This window comes from Rhea americana, unplaced genomic scaffold, assembly GCF_003343005.1.
Source record: "Rhea americana isolate MKP2758 unplaced genomic scaffold, rheAme1 scaffold_93, whole genome shotgun sequence".
NCBI lineage: Eukaryota > Metazoa > Chordata > Aves > Rheiformes > Rheidae > Rhea > Rhea americana.
In genome coordinates this window covers 2,020,553-2,034,257 of record NW_028187122.1, presented here as the reverse complement: position 1 = coordinate 2,034,257, position 13,705 = coordinate 2,020,553, and the positions used below count along the sequence as shown (strand labels likewise).

General features: G+C 45.6%; 1 protein-coding gene across 1 annotated transcript; it reads left to right on the top strand.

Annotated features, from left to right (window-relative positions):
• The first annotated feature begins 1,204 nt into the window (after window positions 1-1,204).
• Window positions 1,205-13,140, top strand: DRGX (dorsal root ganglia homeobox). Its single transcript, XM_085324805.1, has 5 exons — window positions 1,205-1,345; window positions 1,518-1,619; window positions 3,725-3,897; window positions 4,243-4,355; window positions 12,875-13,140. Exons 1-5 carry the CDS (start codon window positions 1,205-1,207, stop codon window positions 13,138-13,140), a joined length of 795 nt encoding a protein of 264 aa, XP_085180931.1.
• Window positions 13,141-13,705: the final 565 nt, after the last annotated feature.

Sequence of the window (13,705 nt, the reverse complement as noted above, 5' to 3'; positions counted from 1 at the left end):
AGAAAAGCCCCTTTCGGGTAGGATTTGCTGCGGTTTTGGGCATCCGCGGGCCAGGAGGGAAGTTAGGGAGCCCTCGGGGTGAGCGGGCCATCATTTTATTCTGGCACCTTCCAGAGCCATAGCGACTCGTCCGTCTGTGCCAGGAGGGGCTGCGGGACCTGTTTATGGCCCAAATGTTGCTGCAAGACGAGCACAGAGCCGCGGCGCGGGGGCCGGCCCGGCCCGGCCTCCGGAGCGGAGCCCGCGGCCCGAGCGCGCCGCCGGCAGCTCTGCAGGACGGTCCCGCTTCTGGCGCTTTGTCTTTCGCTGTGTTTCTTTTTCTTTTCTTTTCTTTTTTTTTAACTTTATATTGTTCAGTAAACAAAAAAAGGGAGAGAAGCATCTGAGGCAGAGCATCAGAGATGTTTATTTAATTCGGGCAGCAGCGGAGGCAGGGGGCAGCTCGCCGGCGGGCTGTCTCCTCTCTCCCGGGCTCCGACCACAAACTTCCAGCGTTTAGTGCCTCAGGTTGCCTCTTGGCTCCCTCGAAAATCATCTCCCGGGAGGGGCAGAGACTTGCCCCTTCCACCACCTCAGCAAAGTCCCTGCAGTCCAGCCGCGGCTGAAGTCCCCTCCTGCCCTGCATGCCCCCGGTGCTCGGCGCTGCACAGAGACCCGCGCCCGTTTCCGGACCGTGCGGTTCCCTCCCTAGGGACGAAGGAGGGCGAGCGCGGCCGCTGCTCGGAGCGGCTGGGGGTGCGCCAGTGCAAGCTGTCAAGCGACCTAAGTCCTGCTTCTTCCATCGGCACAGAGACACTCCCGTCCTGGGATTCCCCTTGCGCTCCTGGCAGAAAAGCACTGCTTTTACGAGACCAAGTTGCAGTCACCATGCCTCGATCATAGCCTCGCCTTTTCACCCCTTTAAAATATAAATGGGCCGAAAACGACCCTCTGACGGGGGCGGGGGTGTCCGCCGCCAGCGGCGGGTCGAGCAGCGCTGCTCCGCGCACAGGTACCGGGGCAGCTCCCGCGGGGCAGGGGCTCCCCATCGCCGTCCCGAGCGCGGCCCGGCACCGGCGCCCCGACGGCGCGGGGAGGGGGGGGGTGTCCGGGGCGGGGGGTGTCGGAGCTGCCTCGGGCGCGGGGTCCGCGCTCCCCGCCCGCTCCGTCCCCTCCCCCGAAGGGCCCGGCCGGGGCAGCCCGGCTCCAGCCCCTTGCCCGGCCTATGGCTCCGCGCCCGCGGCCCCTAACGCGCTCCCCGCCCGCAGGCGCGGCCCCCTTCGCGGGTCACTCCGCTGGCGACTTCGACGACGGGTTCCTGCGCAGGAAGCAGCGCCGCAACCGCACCACCTTCACCCTGCAGCAGGTAGGAGCCGCCGCCGCCCGCATCCCTGCCTGCGCCCCCCGCAAGGCCGCCCGGCTCCCCCGCGGGCAACCTCCCCCGGGGAAACCTCCTCGGGGAGGCCGGCGGGGCCCCCGCCGCGGCCGCGGCCGCCCCCGCCGCCCCGACTGATGCTTGCTCTCCTCCCCTCCACCAGCTCGAGGCCCTGGAAGCCGTTTTCGCTCAAACCCACTACCCCGATGTGTTCACCAGGGAAGAGCTGGCCATGAAAATCAACCTCACGGAAGCCAGGGTGCAGGTAAACATTCTGGGGCATTATTTAACTCTCGGGTATTCAAACTGGCAAACTTTTTTTTTTTTTTTTTTTGACATCATGACTGCAGAGTGCACATTTGGCCAAAGAACGCAAATGAAGACGATCTGTCATTTTCATGATGCACTTTAATAACATCAACATAATGTGGAATATTAGATTAGGTTGATTAATCGGTCATTCATAATTAACTAGTGATAATGTTCTACACTAATTTGTCCGCGTCTCCAAGGTACTAAATTACATCAATGCACATCCATTTCCTTGCTTTTGGACGGGGGTGTGTGTGTAGAGAAAAGAGCTGAGACGTGATTCTCCAAAGCAGCTATGACCACTGTCAACCAACGGGGTTAGTCAGCTGCAGGGAGCCCAGCTGCCAGGAAGAAATCTTCTGCATCTCCTCAACTTTTCTCCCTTTTGCCTACTTTCCAAACACTTAATTTAGGTGACTAAAGAGCCTGCAGACCAATTCCCACACATTTAACATGATCCAGTAAATGCYAGTGGCCACAACAGCTCTCTTCTTCCCTCTTTTTTTCCCCACTTTTCTTTCTTCTTTCTTTTTTTTTTATTTTTTGATCCAAGTTTTTCCACATCCAGCAATTAACTTTATTTAAGTGTTTCCAAGCTGCTAAGAACAGCAGTCCTGCAGTTGTAAAAGAGATGGATCCATATAACTCTGCAGGCATCCACCACTGATTTGCAAGCGTTTCTTGAACACAGTTATGTATTCGTTTTATTTATGGGGTTTTCTTCATGCTGTTTCTGTATTTTTTTTATTTAGGTGCTCGAGGTTAAGACTATGCAAAGATCTAATTGTAGGAAATATAATAGCTTGCCTTTTGTTCCCTAGGGTCATGTTAGTATCTCTTAAAACCCAATGGCTGAAGAGAGATAATGGAATTCACCACAGTAAATTGGGGATTGTAAACAAATTATTTCTCCTATAATCAGATTATGCGATCCTGATTATTAAATCTGAACATGAATCATTGGTCATATGCGGGCAAATTAAACTGATTATTATTTGGAAATGAAAATCTCCTTTTGCCGGTGCATTGTAGGTACTGGCTTAAAAAAAAATAATAAAAAATGCCATTTTGGCTATTGCTGCCTAAAGACTGAACTGCAAATTGAGATAAATGGGACAATTATCGAGCATTCAGAAGTGGAAGATCATAACTTCTTCCTGGAAGGTGCAAGGGTGAGATAGGGGTGGTGACAATTAGATTGCTGAGGACTGGTGTTTAGCCTTGTTGTTGGCTATTATGCAAACAGACAATAGATGCAAGCATTTGTTTAGCCTGCTTTCATGCAGGGACATGGGGAAACACAGAGGATGGGAGATATGTTTACATTTATACCCCTTGCTCATTCAAATATGATTAATGTGCTATAAAGCAGAGTCTTAATCGAAGATGATGTTGTCAAACAATAACTAAATAGGGAAATAAACGACTTCATCATGCTCTTTCCTCAGAAGCAGGCGAACTGTCAGTGCAAAGTCATTAAAATATGATAATGAAAAATAGCTCAATTAAATGTTGTTATAGCTGTGACCTTCATTCAATTAAGACGCAAGAAAGTGTCTGCATTTTGCTTTGCATTTAACTGCTCTAAATTTAGAATATAGATAAAATCATTATTCAACGTTTGCTGATACATGCAATTAAAAGGCAGCTAACTAAAAATGGAGTTGTAGGAGGGGAATAATAATAATAACAATCTTGCCTGTACTTGAAGTCGTGTATTAAAATGTGGATTTCCTGACCTCGGGGGAGGTTCGGTATTTTCCACCTCTATAAGGCGCCTTCAGACCTTCAGAACATCAGCCACAAGATAAACACCAAAAAAAAAAAAAAAAAAGAAAAAAAAGAAAAACAAAAGAGTGCTGGGACTACAGAACATGAATATTTAAGTTGTATATCAAGGCAAAATAAGATTCTGAAAGTGACACAAAATACGTAACAGAAAAATTTTAGCCAAGCTTCAAGATGACTGACTTCACGAGAGAGGCAACTTCTGACCAATTTCTTTGCTTCAGGTCCAGCTAAGCATGATATTCAACACTGATTGCTCTCCTGCTCCAGGTATGGTTCCAAAATCGAAGAGCGAAATGGAGGAAAACAGAGAGAGGCACTTCCGACCAAGAAGGCTCTAAGGAAACAATGGCTGAGGTGGCACCTCCTGTGAGGAATTTAAATTCCCCTTCTCCAGCAGATCAAACCAGAAATAAAAAGGAGAGTCTGGAGATCCAGCAGAGGTAAGAGCAATACATGTTTCAAGCACCTCTCTCTGAAGGCAAGCATTCATCGTACGTRTGTACGTACATACAGACTAACCTCATGCCAGGCTGAGACTTAGGCAGTATCAATTTCAGATACAGCCCAAATCATTGGAAAAYGAAGTGTATCTCTTGCAACTCGCGGGCAAAAGTGCTTCCTGCAGGGATGTGGAGAAGCTGGTGGCTATGGGAGGCTAATGTTATCCAGGCTTTGGTCTCACTGAGCCTTGATCATGACACAAATACGTATTTGTGTTCCCACACATGCACTGTCTTGAATCAACTAGTTCTGATTTTGTAAGCTATTTTTCTCTTCTCCTCCAGCCTGAGTCGAGCAGTTGGTCCTAGTGGACCTTTCTTCCCCTCCTGCCTGCCGGGCACTCTTCTCAACACAGCCACATATGCACAAGCTTTATCCCAYGTTGCCTCTCTAAAAGGTAAGTGACTTTGTCTAACTTCAGTGATAAGCTCAAACAGCATCTCCTTCAAGCTAAGGGTGTGCTCCCAGGAGCACAACAGGAAATGATGGATCCTTCTTTCTGTTATGATTGACAGTAATCACACTGGTTGTGCGAGGTTGCAGGTTCAGGAGTGAGTCTYCTGTTGTAAATTGTAGCACAGTTTGAGGACAAATCCCCGTCAGACAGTTAGGTTTTGTGAAGTCAGGCTTTGTCTCCAGGAGAAAGGCAGGTAGGGTTRGTTCTTTTAAGTTTACTTCACATGTGCTTTTTTCTTTTTAGAGTCAAATTTGTACTAATAAATTAGTTATAGACATCCTTTTGCATTATATATTACCTGGCACCATTACTGATGCCTCATCCGCTCTTTGCATGCAGTTTCCTTTGCAGCGTATCTCTGCACAATCCCAGAGCTTTCTCCTCTTCAATGGCAGGACTTTTCTGAGAACTTGATTAAAGCGTGTATATGGGGATAGGGAGTATTCGAAGCAATTACCTGGCATATCAGGCATCAAGAAGAGTACATCCAGCATCCATACCTTTTTGCATGCCCAAAAAGCAGCAGTATGCATCTTTTAAAAATAAATCACCAGCTGATCCATTAGCTGTTCCTCACTAATAATTTGTAAGTCTAAGGGTGTAATTGGGATGAATTCAATTTATAGATTTATAGGATACAAAGTCTCATACCACTGCCAAGAACAAAGTGGCACACCTCTTTACTGAATGCCCCAAAGTATTACCTATTTTGTGAGAAAGTTTCCCARAGTTTCAGACCTTCTTCTATGTATGTAAAAGTATGTTTATGTCTCAGTATGTTCTCTGACATACTTCATGTGCCTCACAATTATTTCCAGGTAAATCAGTATTGTCAAGGTATATTCCTGAAGAAAATGTCTGAAACTGCTGAGTTTTGTTTTAAGTCCAGCATCCTGTCCCCTTCCCTCCTGTCCTTCAGAGCAGAAGCCAAACATGTCATGTAATCAGTGCCATCCTGGTAGGTGTGGAATAGGGATTTTGAATCAATAAAAGCCACAAAACKTAAAGGGTGGCTGTCTACCTAAAACCTGTAAATGGGCAGTGGCTGTTGTACTGCACAAGTCCTCTTGATCTCTGCCCTGTGGCCATGAGGTCTTGGGACAGAGATTTTCTGCTTATTTCATCGGACAGGAACAACATCTCTGGAGTAGATCCAGGTGCTCTAGAAATGCAACAAAACTGCTGTGCTGCTTCTGATGGSATAGGTCTTTATGTCATGCAGAACATCATCAGATTCAACACAGGGCATAACATTCTAGGATGTGTGATATTTGGATTGTTTGGGAAGGAGAAATTCAACAAATAGTATAATTTTCCAAGGAAGATCTGAAATATCTTTTGCAAGTTTTAWTGAAGAGTCAAATGACCTAAAACCCTTCTCAGTACCTGTCTCATGCTGACCACACTTCGAAACTACCAGGAATTCCCTGTGCTTTGAAAACAAAACAGTTGCCCCAGAATCAAGGCACCATTTCACTACCAATGGATGCGACCARCTTTCTTCTATGCAGATTTCAAGAGAAATTCTGCTATGGAGGTCATCTGTGTGAATCCTGTGAATAGATATGTATTCCCACCATTGGGAGAGCAATCCTGGCCAGTAAAGTGAATTGTGTGCTTCAGTAAGACAGTAAAAGCTGCCTACAGACACATGGGCACTCCCAGTGCATCAGATACCACTGGGAAGTTTAGGCTTTTTTTCTTATTCTTTTCAGGAGACAAGATTTGCTTTGTTGAGCTTGTGAGCCAATGCTTTGTTCATGTCAGTGAATAATATTTGATGGATGCTTTAGAAGGAGACAATTAAAATCAATACAGTAAATAATAAGTGATGATGATGATGTAACTAATTAACAATTATTTTATGCTCTTATGGGCCATTTTCATTGTGCCGCCTGAGAATTCTCTGTCTTATGCAAAGAAACCAATGCTTCTTTTTCTCTGAGTTTGATTGCTTGGCTCCAGCCCCAGATTTCCAAGGCTGTATAAAGTGTCTAGGGCATATGCTACCTCAATTTACTTTGAAGTACAAGGATATAATAAATTTACTTTTCCAGATGAAGTCAGTCTAGTAGAGACATGAAATCTTAGAACAGCCTGGTATAGGACAGGGTCTGAAGCTTCAACTTCAGTTTTAGAAAGACTCTGCAATACACCTTAAGTTTGCTTCGTGCTTTTTGTGGCTCTGCAACTCTTCAATATGCAGTGTTGATCTGAGTCCTGCATGTGCTACTTGCAGGTAAATGGGGAGTATTGTGGGAGTATGAGGCTAGGTCTGCACAGATGACAGAGAGGCAAACTATTCTCCCTAGGCAATATACCCTGTGAACCCTGCTGTGTCTGAAACTGAGATTTTTTTTTCCCCAAAGGGATAYATCGCCATCATAGGATGCTCTGTGAAGAAAATAGCCCATCTGAACAACAGAAATCAGAACTGTAATTTAGACCATAGATTGTTCCAGAGAAAAGTATATTACCACCGGACAGTTTTTATCTATTTCTGTCTAATACTCACTCTTCAATAACACAACAGATCTTTTCCTTTCCTTAAGTAAGTTCTCTCCCTCTCTAAAGTTTATCATATTAGAGGCTGTACTTAGTATCAAGCACATCTTAACCACCACTTCAGTTCAGTTAGTCAACTGAAAAATAACCATGAGATGATAATTTCTATGTGAAAGGATGGCTGTCCTACTTCAGGGTTTTAGTTCTCCACTACTGGTCGCAGTCAGGGAGAGGTTTGACTCACGTAGATGGTGTTTGTTACTGTCTAAAATTGTGCTAATTTGACAACTATGCTACTTCATTGTGGTGACTTCGACATTTCCATGATCTTCCAAGATGAATCACTTACTGTAAACCATGCATCTGCAGTCCATTTAGTAGATTTAATTGCAGACCTCAAATATGAAGGGAAAATACTTGTTTTATTTATGGGCTGTATAACAATAGAGTCATCAGGAGAAGCTAGTGTTCTGTGCAGAGAGAGACCTCAAAGCACCTTCTTAATGGATGACAGCATGAGTGCAATTCATTAATGTAGAAACATTATTAATGGGTGTAAACAAGAATCTCCGGGTTTTAGCGGAAGTGTTCTACCATTCTGGTGGCTGAGGCCAAAAGTGTATCTGTTATATTCTGCTGAAATTTCCCCAGACCCCATGATTCAAAGTGCAGTGTATGAGGAGAGAAATAATTACACTTGCCAGRGAATTACTTTCATAATTCACCCACAGCTCTGCTCTGTGCAAGTTATAGCTCAGTTGGTTTTCACTGCAGCTCCACGCTACTGATAGAAAGACAGGATAGCATTAYGCACATCAAAGTGGATATTCCAGGGCCTCATTGATTAGGCTTTTTTATGGTTTGTTGCTGCTGTGATTGCTGTTGTTCGTATTAGGGAGGCTTAATTGCAGTATCCAGGAAAAAAAAATTAGAACTGTCCATCCATTACATTTCAATCTCTATTATGGAAAGACGAAGAGACTTTTCCCAGCATCACTGAGTTAGAGACAGGCTGAGAAAAAAGCATTCAAGGACCTGACTTACCCTTGAATTAGTGTTTACTGAATTGAAGCACGGTGGTTTACTAAATGACTGGGGGACAGAAATCAAAACTCTTTGGGTCCTTTACTGTCTCTGTCATTCAYTAGTATTTGATGATTTACTGACCTTTCTCAGTGTGTGACCTTGGTAAATCCATGTAACATAGCAAGTATAGCAAGGGGGTTATTTTGGGCAAATACATATGTCCTAGTTTACTTGCTACTGTGACTTCAGAGAATTTAAAAACCTTTCTTTAGCCGGCTGCAGGTATACATATAGTGATTCTAGTAGCACAGGTCCTCAACTCTGACACTGCCCTACCTCACAGGTACATTTTTTGGTCTCTGCAATAGTGATTCGGGAATACACAGATACCAGGAGTCCTAGGGATGGGAGTACCTGAGCCATACAAAAGAAATGCATGCTGGATTGTTCCTCCAAACCAAATCTTGGTTAGGTGGATGAATCTTAACTGGCAGGGCTTCCCACTAATGTCTGTAGGAGTGACACACATCAACAGCATTTAGGGTCTGAGCATGTGTTTGAGAACAACTGTTGATGTGGAAGGGAAGAGTAGAAAAAGGTTGCTGAGCTGACAGTATCAAAGGACTGTTTTTGTTCTCCCAGCTCTTAGGGGCTTTGCTGCCAGATTTCCTGTCCAAACAGGCAAGGTCTTGACTTCTAAATTACTTTTTTGGAATTGTGGTGATGGCAAACACTACAGTGTTCAAACAAACCAAGGTGACTATTTCCAAAAGAAAACTATTTAATTCAAGCATACTGTTTTTACTGAAAATTAAACAGTGTATATTGACAGATGAGGCTCTTAAATGGGTATTTTTTCCTCGCTTCTCTCCGTATCAGATTTCAACTCATGTTCAGCAGTTCACATCAAATACTGATAGGCACAAAAACTACAAGAGGAAAGGAATCAAGGTTTTGTCTTTTGGAAAGACTGTCTACTAAATTTTTTAAACTGTTGAGTTGAAATGCTAAATATATATTTTAAATATTCACAGATCAATGTGGACCTAGCTCCCATTTCACTCTCCTAAGCTGAAGCTGAACTTCAGAACTGCACAAAAGGGTCCACAACAAAAATTGTATATCAAATATCATTACAATTGAAATGTGATGTTGGCAGAGACAAGACAGAACTAATTTAATTTTTCCTGTCAGTCTCTGTAGTAGATCAATTAAACTGCCAAGTAGATCAAATATTTCAGACTGTATTTATTACATTAAGTATTTATGTTCAGGCTGAGCCTTTAAAGTATGATCTCATATAGGAATAGAAGGAGTTTTAGATCAGTTCAGCAGAATTTGCTGTAAGTTAATGGAAATCTAATTGTGTATTTTAATTTTGTGTACAGGAGTCAGTAAGTTCTTGAAAGAAGGAAAGCTGTTCCCTCTGCATTGTAGCAACCTGGTACAAATTCCATTAAAGTATCGTAAGACTGTTGTAGATGTTAGTGGAAGCTGGACCAGGCTCTAGGGCTAAATGCCTAACCCTCACTGATTTCGGTGGAAGTTAGGTGCCTGGACTCCTCTGAGGAGCCCGAGTGACTGGAACAATTCCTTCCTTCCCAGCTGGAGTCCATAGGCTTAGAGTTACYGCAGTAAGATGTGAGGAAACACTGAGGTCTGCTCTGTGTAAACACATCTTTCATGGGAAGCTCATATCCCTGTCCGTTGTGGACTGACTGTCCGAATGTCAGGCAGGTGAAAACCATGGGCTCCCGATTCTCACATCATTTATCCTGGCTTTCACACCAGCCAAGTCTAATGGTTTGTACTGGATTTACTGCCCACAGACGCAGGCAATTACAAGGTAGATTCATTCCTCTTATACAGTAAAAAGATGCAAGGCTAAATCCTACTCTGCTGTACTCCTGCAGGACCCCAGAGCAAATGACACTTGTTACTCCACATTTATTCATGTGCGAGCTGTTGTTTGCAAGTGTTTTAATCTCAGTGAAAACGAAATGAATGGTTAATAGGTGATTTATTACTAGAGAGACCCTGGTCTCCACCACAGGTACCTGTGCTGGCTCAGGTTGCAGAGCAGYTGGGTCATTATTAAGCAAAGAGCTTAGACTGGTACCGAAGACTGATAAATATTTTATCCCTTTCTAACCATGGAATGAAAATTATTTTTAAGGGGTGGAGGCGATTCCTGCTCTTCTGAAAATGGGAAGACTCTTCTTCCCACCTCCCATTCAGCTGCCAGGGTCTGCACTAGATATCTGTGTTAGGTACTACAGATGGGAGCAGAATAGCTGCATTAGAAAAACTTGCTCAGTTTGTGTGAGAGGCAGCAATGCAAAGACAGCTGATGATACACATGTGCTTCCCTATTTCAGAGCTTAACTTAAAGTTAGTGAGGCTTAACAGTAGGGGAACGCTAAAAAATGTGGCTTCTGCAGCTGAAAGAGCTCTGCAAGTTCCAACCATCTTAGTCTTCCCCCTGTTGTTAAAAGAGTGGCTGTTCAGCAGCCCTGAAGTGGCGATACTTCAACAGAGCAAAAAATGAGCGGTTGGAGATGGCAAAAACTCTATGTTGTGTTACTGAATGGATTTTGTTATAAACTGTCCTTCTGTCATGCTCAAAGTAGCACTCTGATGTTTAAATTAGTCGCAGAATTCAAGACTGAGCTTCCTATTGTTGTAAAAGAAAAATCTGAGGCTTTTAGTCAAATAGTAAAATTTGCATATGAGATCCATCTGAATGCCCGGACCTGTGCTAACATTGCTCTAGTGATCATATGCTCAATTAGAGGAGTATTACAAGAGTAGTGAAGATTTTTCAGTTSTATTAATAACTTATATTAATAACTAATTTCTCGTAGATTCTATTATTTTCTAAAATAAAAGAAGTATTTTCTCCTGAACATGCAAGCTGCTAGTGTCTAACAACTGCTGAGAAGAAGTCTTGCTAACATCCTAAAACCAAACATCTGTCTGCCTTCATTCCTAGCAGACAGGTGCTGACCTATTGCTACCAAGAGCAGAAGTATAAAAGAAAGAGTACCTGCTCCCTGCAGGTTATTAGTTCCATCACTTAGTCATGAGCCATTTAACTCAAATATTAACTGCAGAAATTAAGCAAGTCCTTGGCTTGGAAAGATCAGAGGAAGACATTGCATTGTGTCAGGTTGTGTTCTGCAGGGCTGTTTCCTGCTGGGGGGTAGCAGAGTGGCAAAGGACGAGCTTTCAGCAGGAGCGGAGAAGAGGATGTGGAATTTGTTTGCCTCCTGGAAAGAAGGGCATGCAAATTTCTCACCAGAGGGCAATTCAAAGTGGTAGCTCACACTCTTCTTCCTGCTCCTCTTACACACTCTTCTATATTCAGTAGAAGCATCTATGCTAGGTATCATGGCGGCTCTTCAGACGAACTGCATGTCTTGCAGGTGGGTCAGCCTGGATTTCTAAGAGGGCTTCTTTGGGAACCATCCTAGGTCCCAATRTTGTCACAGACTGAGCTAGAGGAAGAGTTTGCAGAGTCCAGCTCAGGCAGGTGGTTGGTGGGGGGAGGACTATTTCTAGTAGTGGACTGCAGGGAAACTTTTCCATTTAGATGGAGAAGAGTAGCCATTTCACCCTGTCTCCAATCTTTATTGCCTGCTTGAGACAGTCTGTGTGTCTCAGGTGACAGGTAGTGATGGTCCAGTCCATCCTTCCTGCTGGGACTTCAGGCTGCAGTCCAGGACAGTAGCTCTGGGTGGCTTAGGATCACTTCTAGAGGCCCTTGTCTTCCAGGTGGCATTGGTACGCAAGCCCAGAGGTGGGGTGGGTGAAGGTACAACACCCTGCTTCAGGTAAATATGATGCCAGTAGTTGGCAGGAGCCTAGCTAAGGAAGTGTTAAGAAGCATGCATGGCTGGATGCAGCTCAAATACAGATTCTGGGATTGCTCAGCAATTCCCACCTTATGTTACTACATGAAGTCAATGAAAGGGTCCTATGCTGGACAAGAAAAATGTACTTAGAAATGTACATAGCTTCAAATGCAGGTTACTGAACCAATTTGCCCCAAAGCTGCTGCTGTTTGCCTATCATTCCAGTTTTCAAATGGAGAAGATGTGATRTGATTCAAGGCTTCTTCACAGGAAGTGAGGGGAAAGTACTTGTGCTATCTCATAGGTCAGTTTGGATGATCTCACAACCCTTTCTGCCCTAAAAWTCTAAGGCTTTCCAGAAAAATATCTTGGGCAGGCAAAAACAAATCTGCTGCTTTGCCTTGCAGCCATACACAGAACTAGCAGAATGCAGCTCAGATACTGAAGCCTCCACTCCAGTATCTCATAGTGAAATGGAAGAAAGTGATTAGTTCCTGCATAGTCATAACCAGGGTATTTTCATCTTTCTCTCTGCAGTAACCTTTGAGGTGCAGATAAGTGGTGGGAGTGGTGGGATTCCCTCACCCCCTTGAAGAGTGGTGTGCCCAGATTGATCATGCTTCACTTTGCTGGTGGAGTGCAGGGACCACCCGCAGGGTGTGGCTGATGGTAGCCATAGGGCAACAGCTCAGGACAGAAACTAGGAACCAGCTCAGCTTAGTTTGTGAGGAAACCTGATGTGATCTGAACTTCATTATTTGTTTCCGAGGCTGCTGCCCCAGTTTGCTCCCTTTATCACTCGAATGACTATCTCTCAGCAGAGCAGAATCTGGCTCTTCGAGTCCCAACCCAGTAAACATCTATGTACCACTAAAGGTCAATTGGAGAGGGCGTTTACGCCATCCGAGACCTGAATCTATCTGTTCTCTAAAGAGGAAAAGGCAACGTGGCGTGTGATGCCAGCAGGCGTGAGTCRTCCTGGCCAGGTCAGGGGACAGTCTCCCGCTCAGACCCTTGCAGTGGGACCCTCTCCTTGTGCGGCAGTGACAGTGCCTTGTCTCCTTTCTCCCTCAGGGAGCCCTCTGTGCTCGTGCTGCGTCCCTGATCCCATGGGCCTCTCCTTCCTGCCCACCTATGGCTGCCAAAGCAACCGCACCGCCAGCGTGGCCGCACTGCGCATGAAAGCACGGGAACACTCGGAGGCCGTGCTGCAATCCGCCAACCTCCTGCCGGCCGCCAGCAGCAGCCCCGCTCCGCCAGCCAAACCCGGCCCAGAGAGCAGCCCGGACAAGCAGCCCTCTCCGGCCAAGGAACACATGGACGGGGAGAAGAGCGTATGAGGCCAGGCCAGTGCCAGCCCCTCGGCTCGGTGCGGTCCCACTGCGGGGCTTGCCACAGGGCGAGCTGCAGCATGGCCCTGCCCCAGCTGGACATCACGAGGCCACCAGGGACCCTGAGCATCTGCAGCAAACCCGAACAGCCTTTCCAGCTGCCTTCTGTGTGCCCCTGCTCTTCTTGCACCACTGTAGATTCACTCCCCTGATTTACTGGCACTGTCTGTGTTTGGAAACGTTTGTGAAACTGTTTTTAGCCCCCTTGCATCCCAGCGATGTCAAAACAGGGCTTGCTCCCTTTTACCTGTGCTCCCCACGGTTGCTTTTCTCAGCAGCAGAGTTGAACCCAAACACCACTGGGGCCGTGTCCCACATAGGCCAGGCCTTGACCCATTTGGACTTGCACCTTGGACAACCACTGCCCGCTCAGACTCAGAGCACGGTGCCCTTGCTGGTGCCACGCTGCCTGCGGCACAGTTGCACTGCTGATCTCCTCATCAGGTCCCTTCTGCAGTGGGGCAGCGTGCTGCCACCAACAGCCATCCTGCCTCTGCCCGTGGTCCCAGCACCG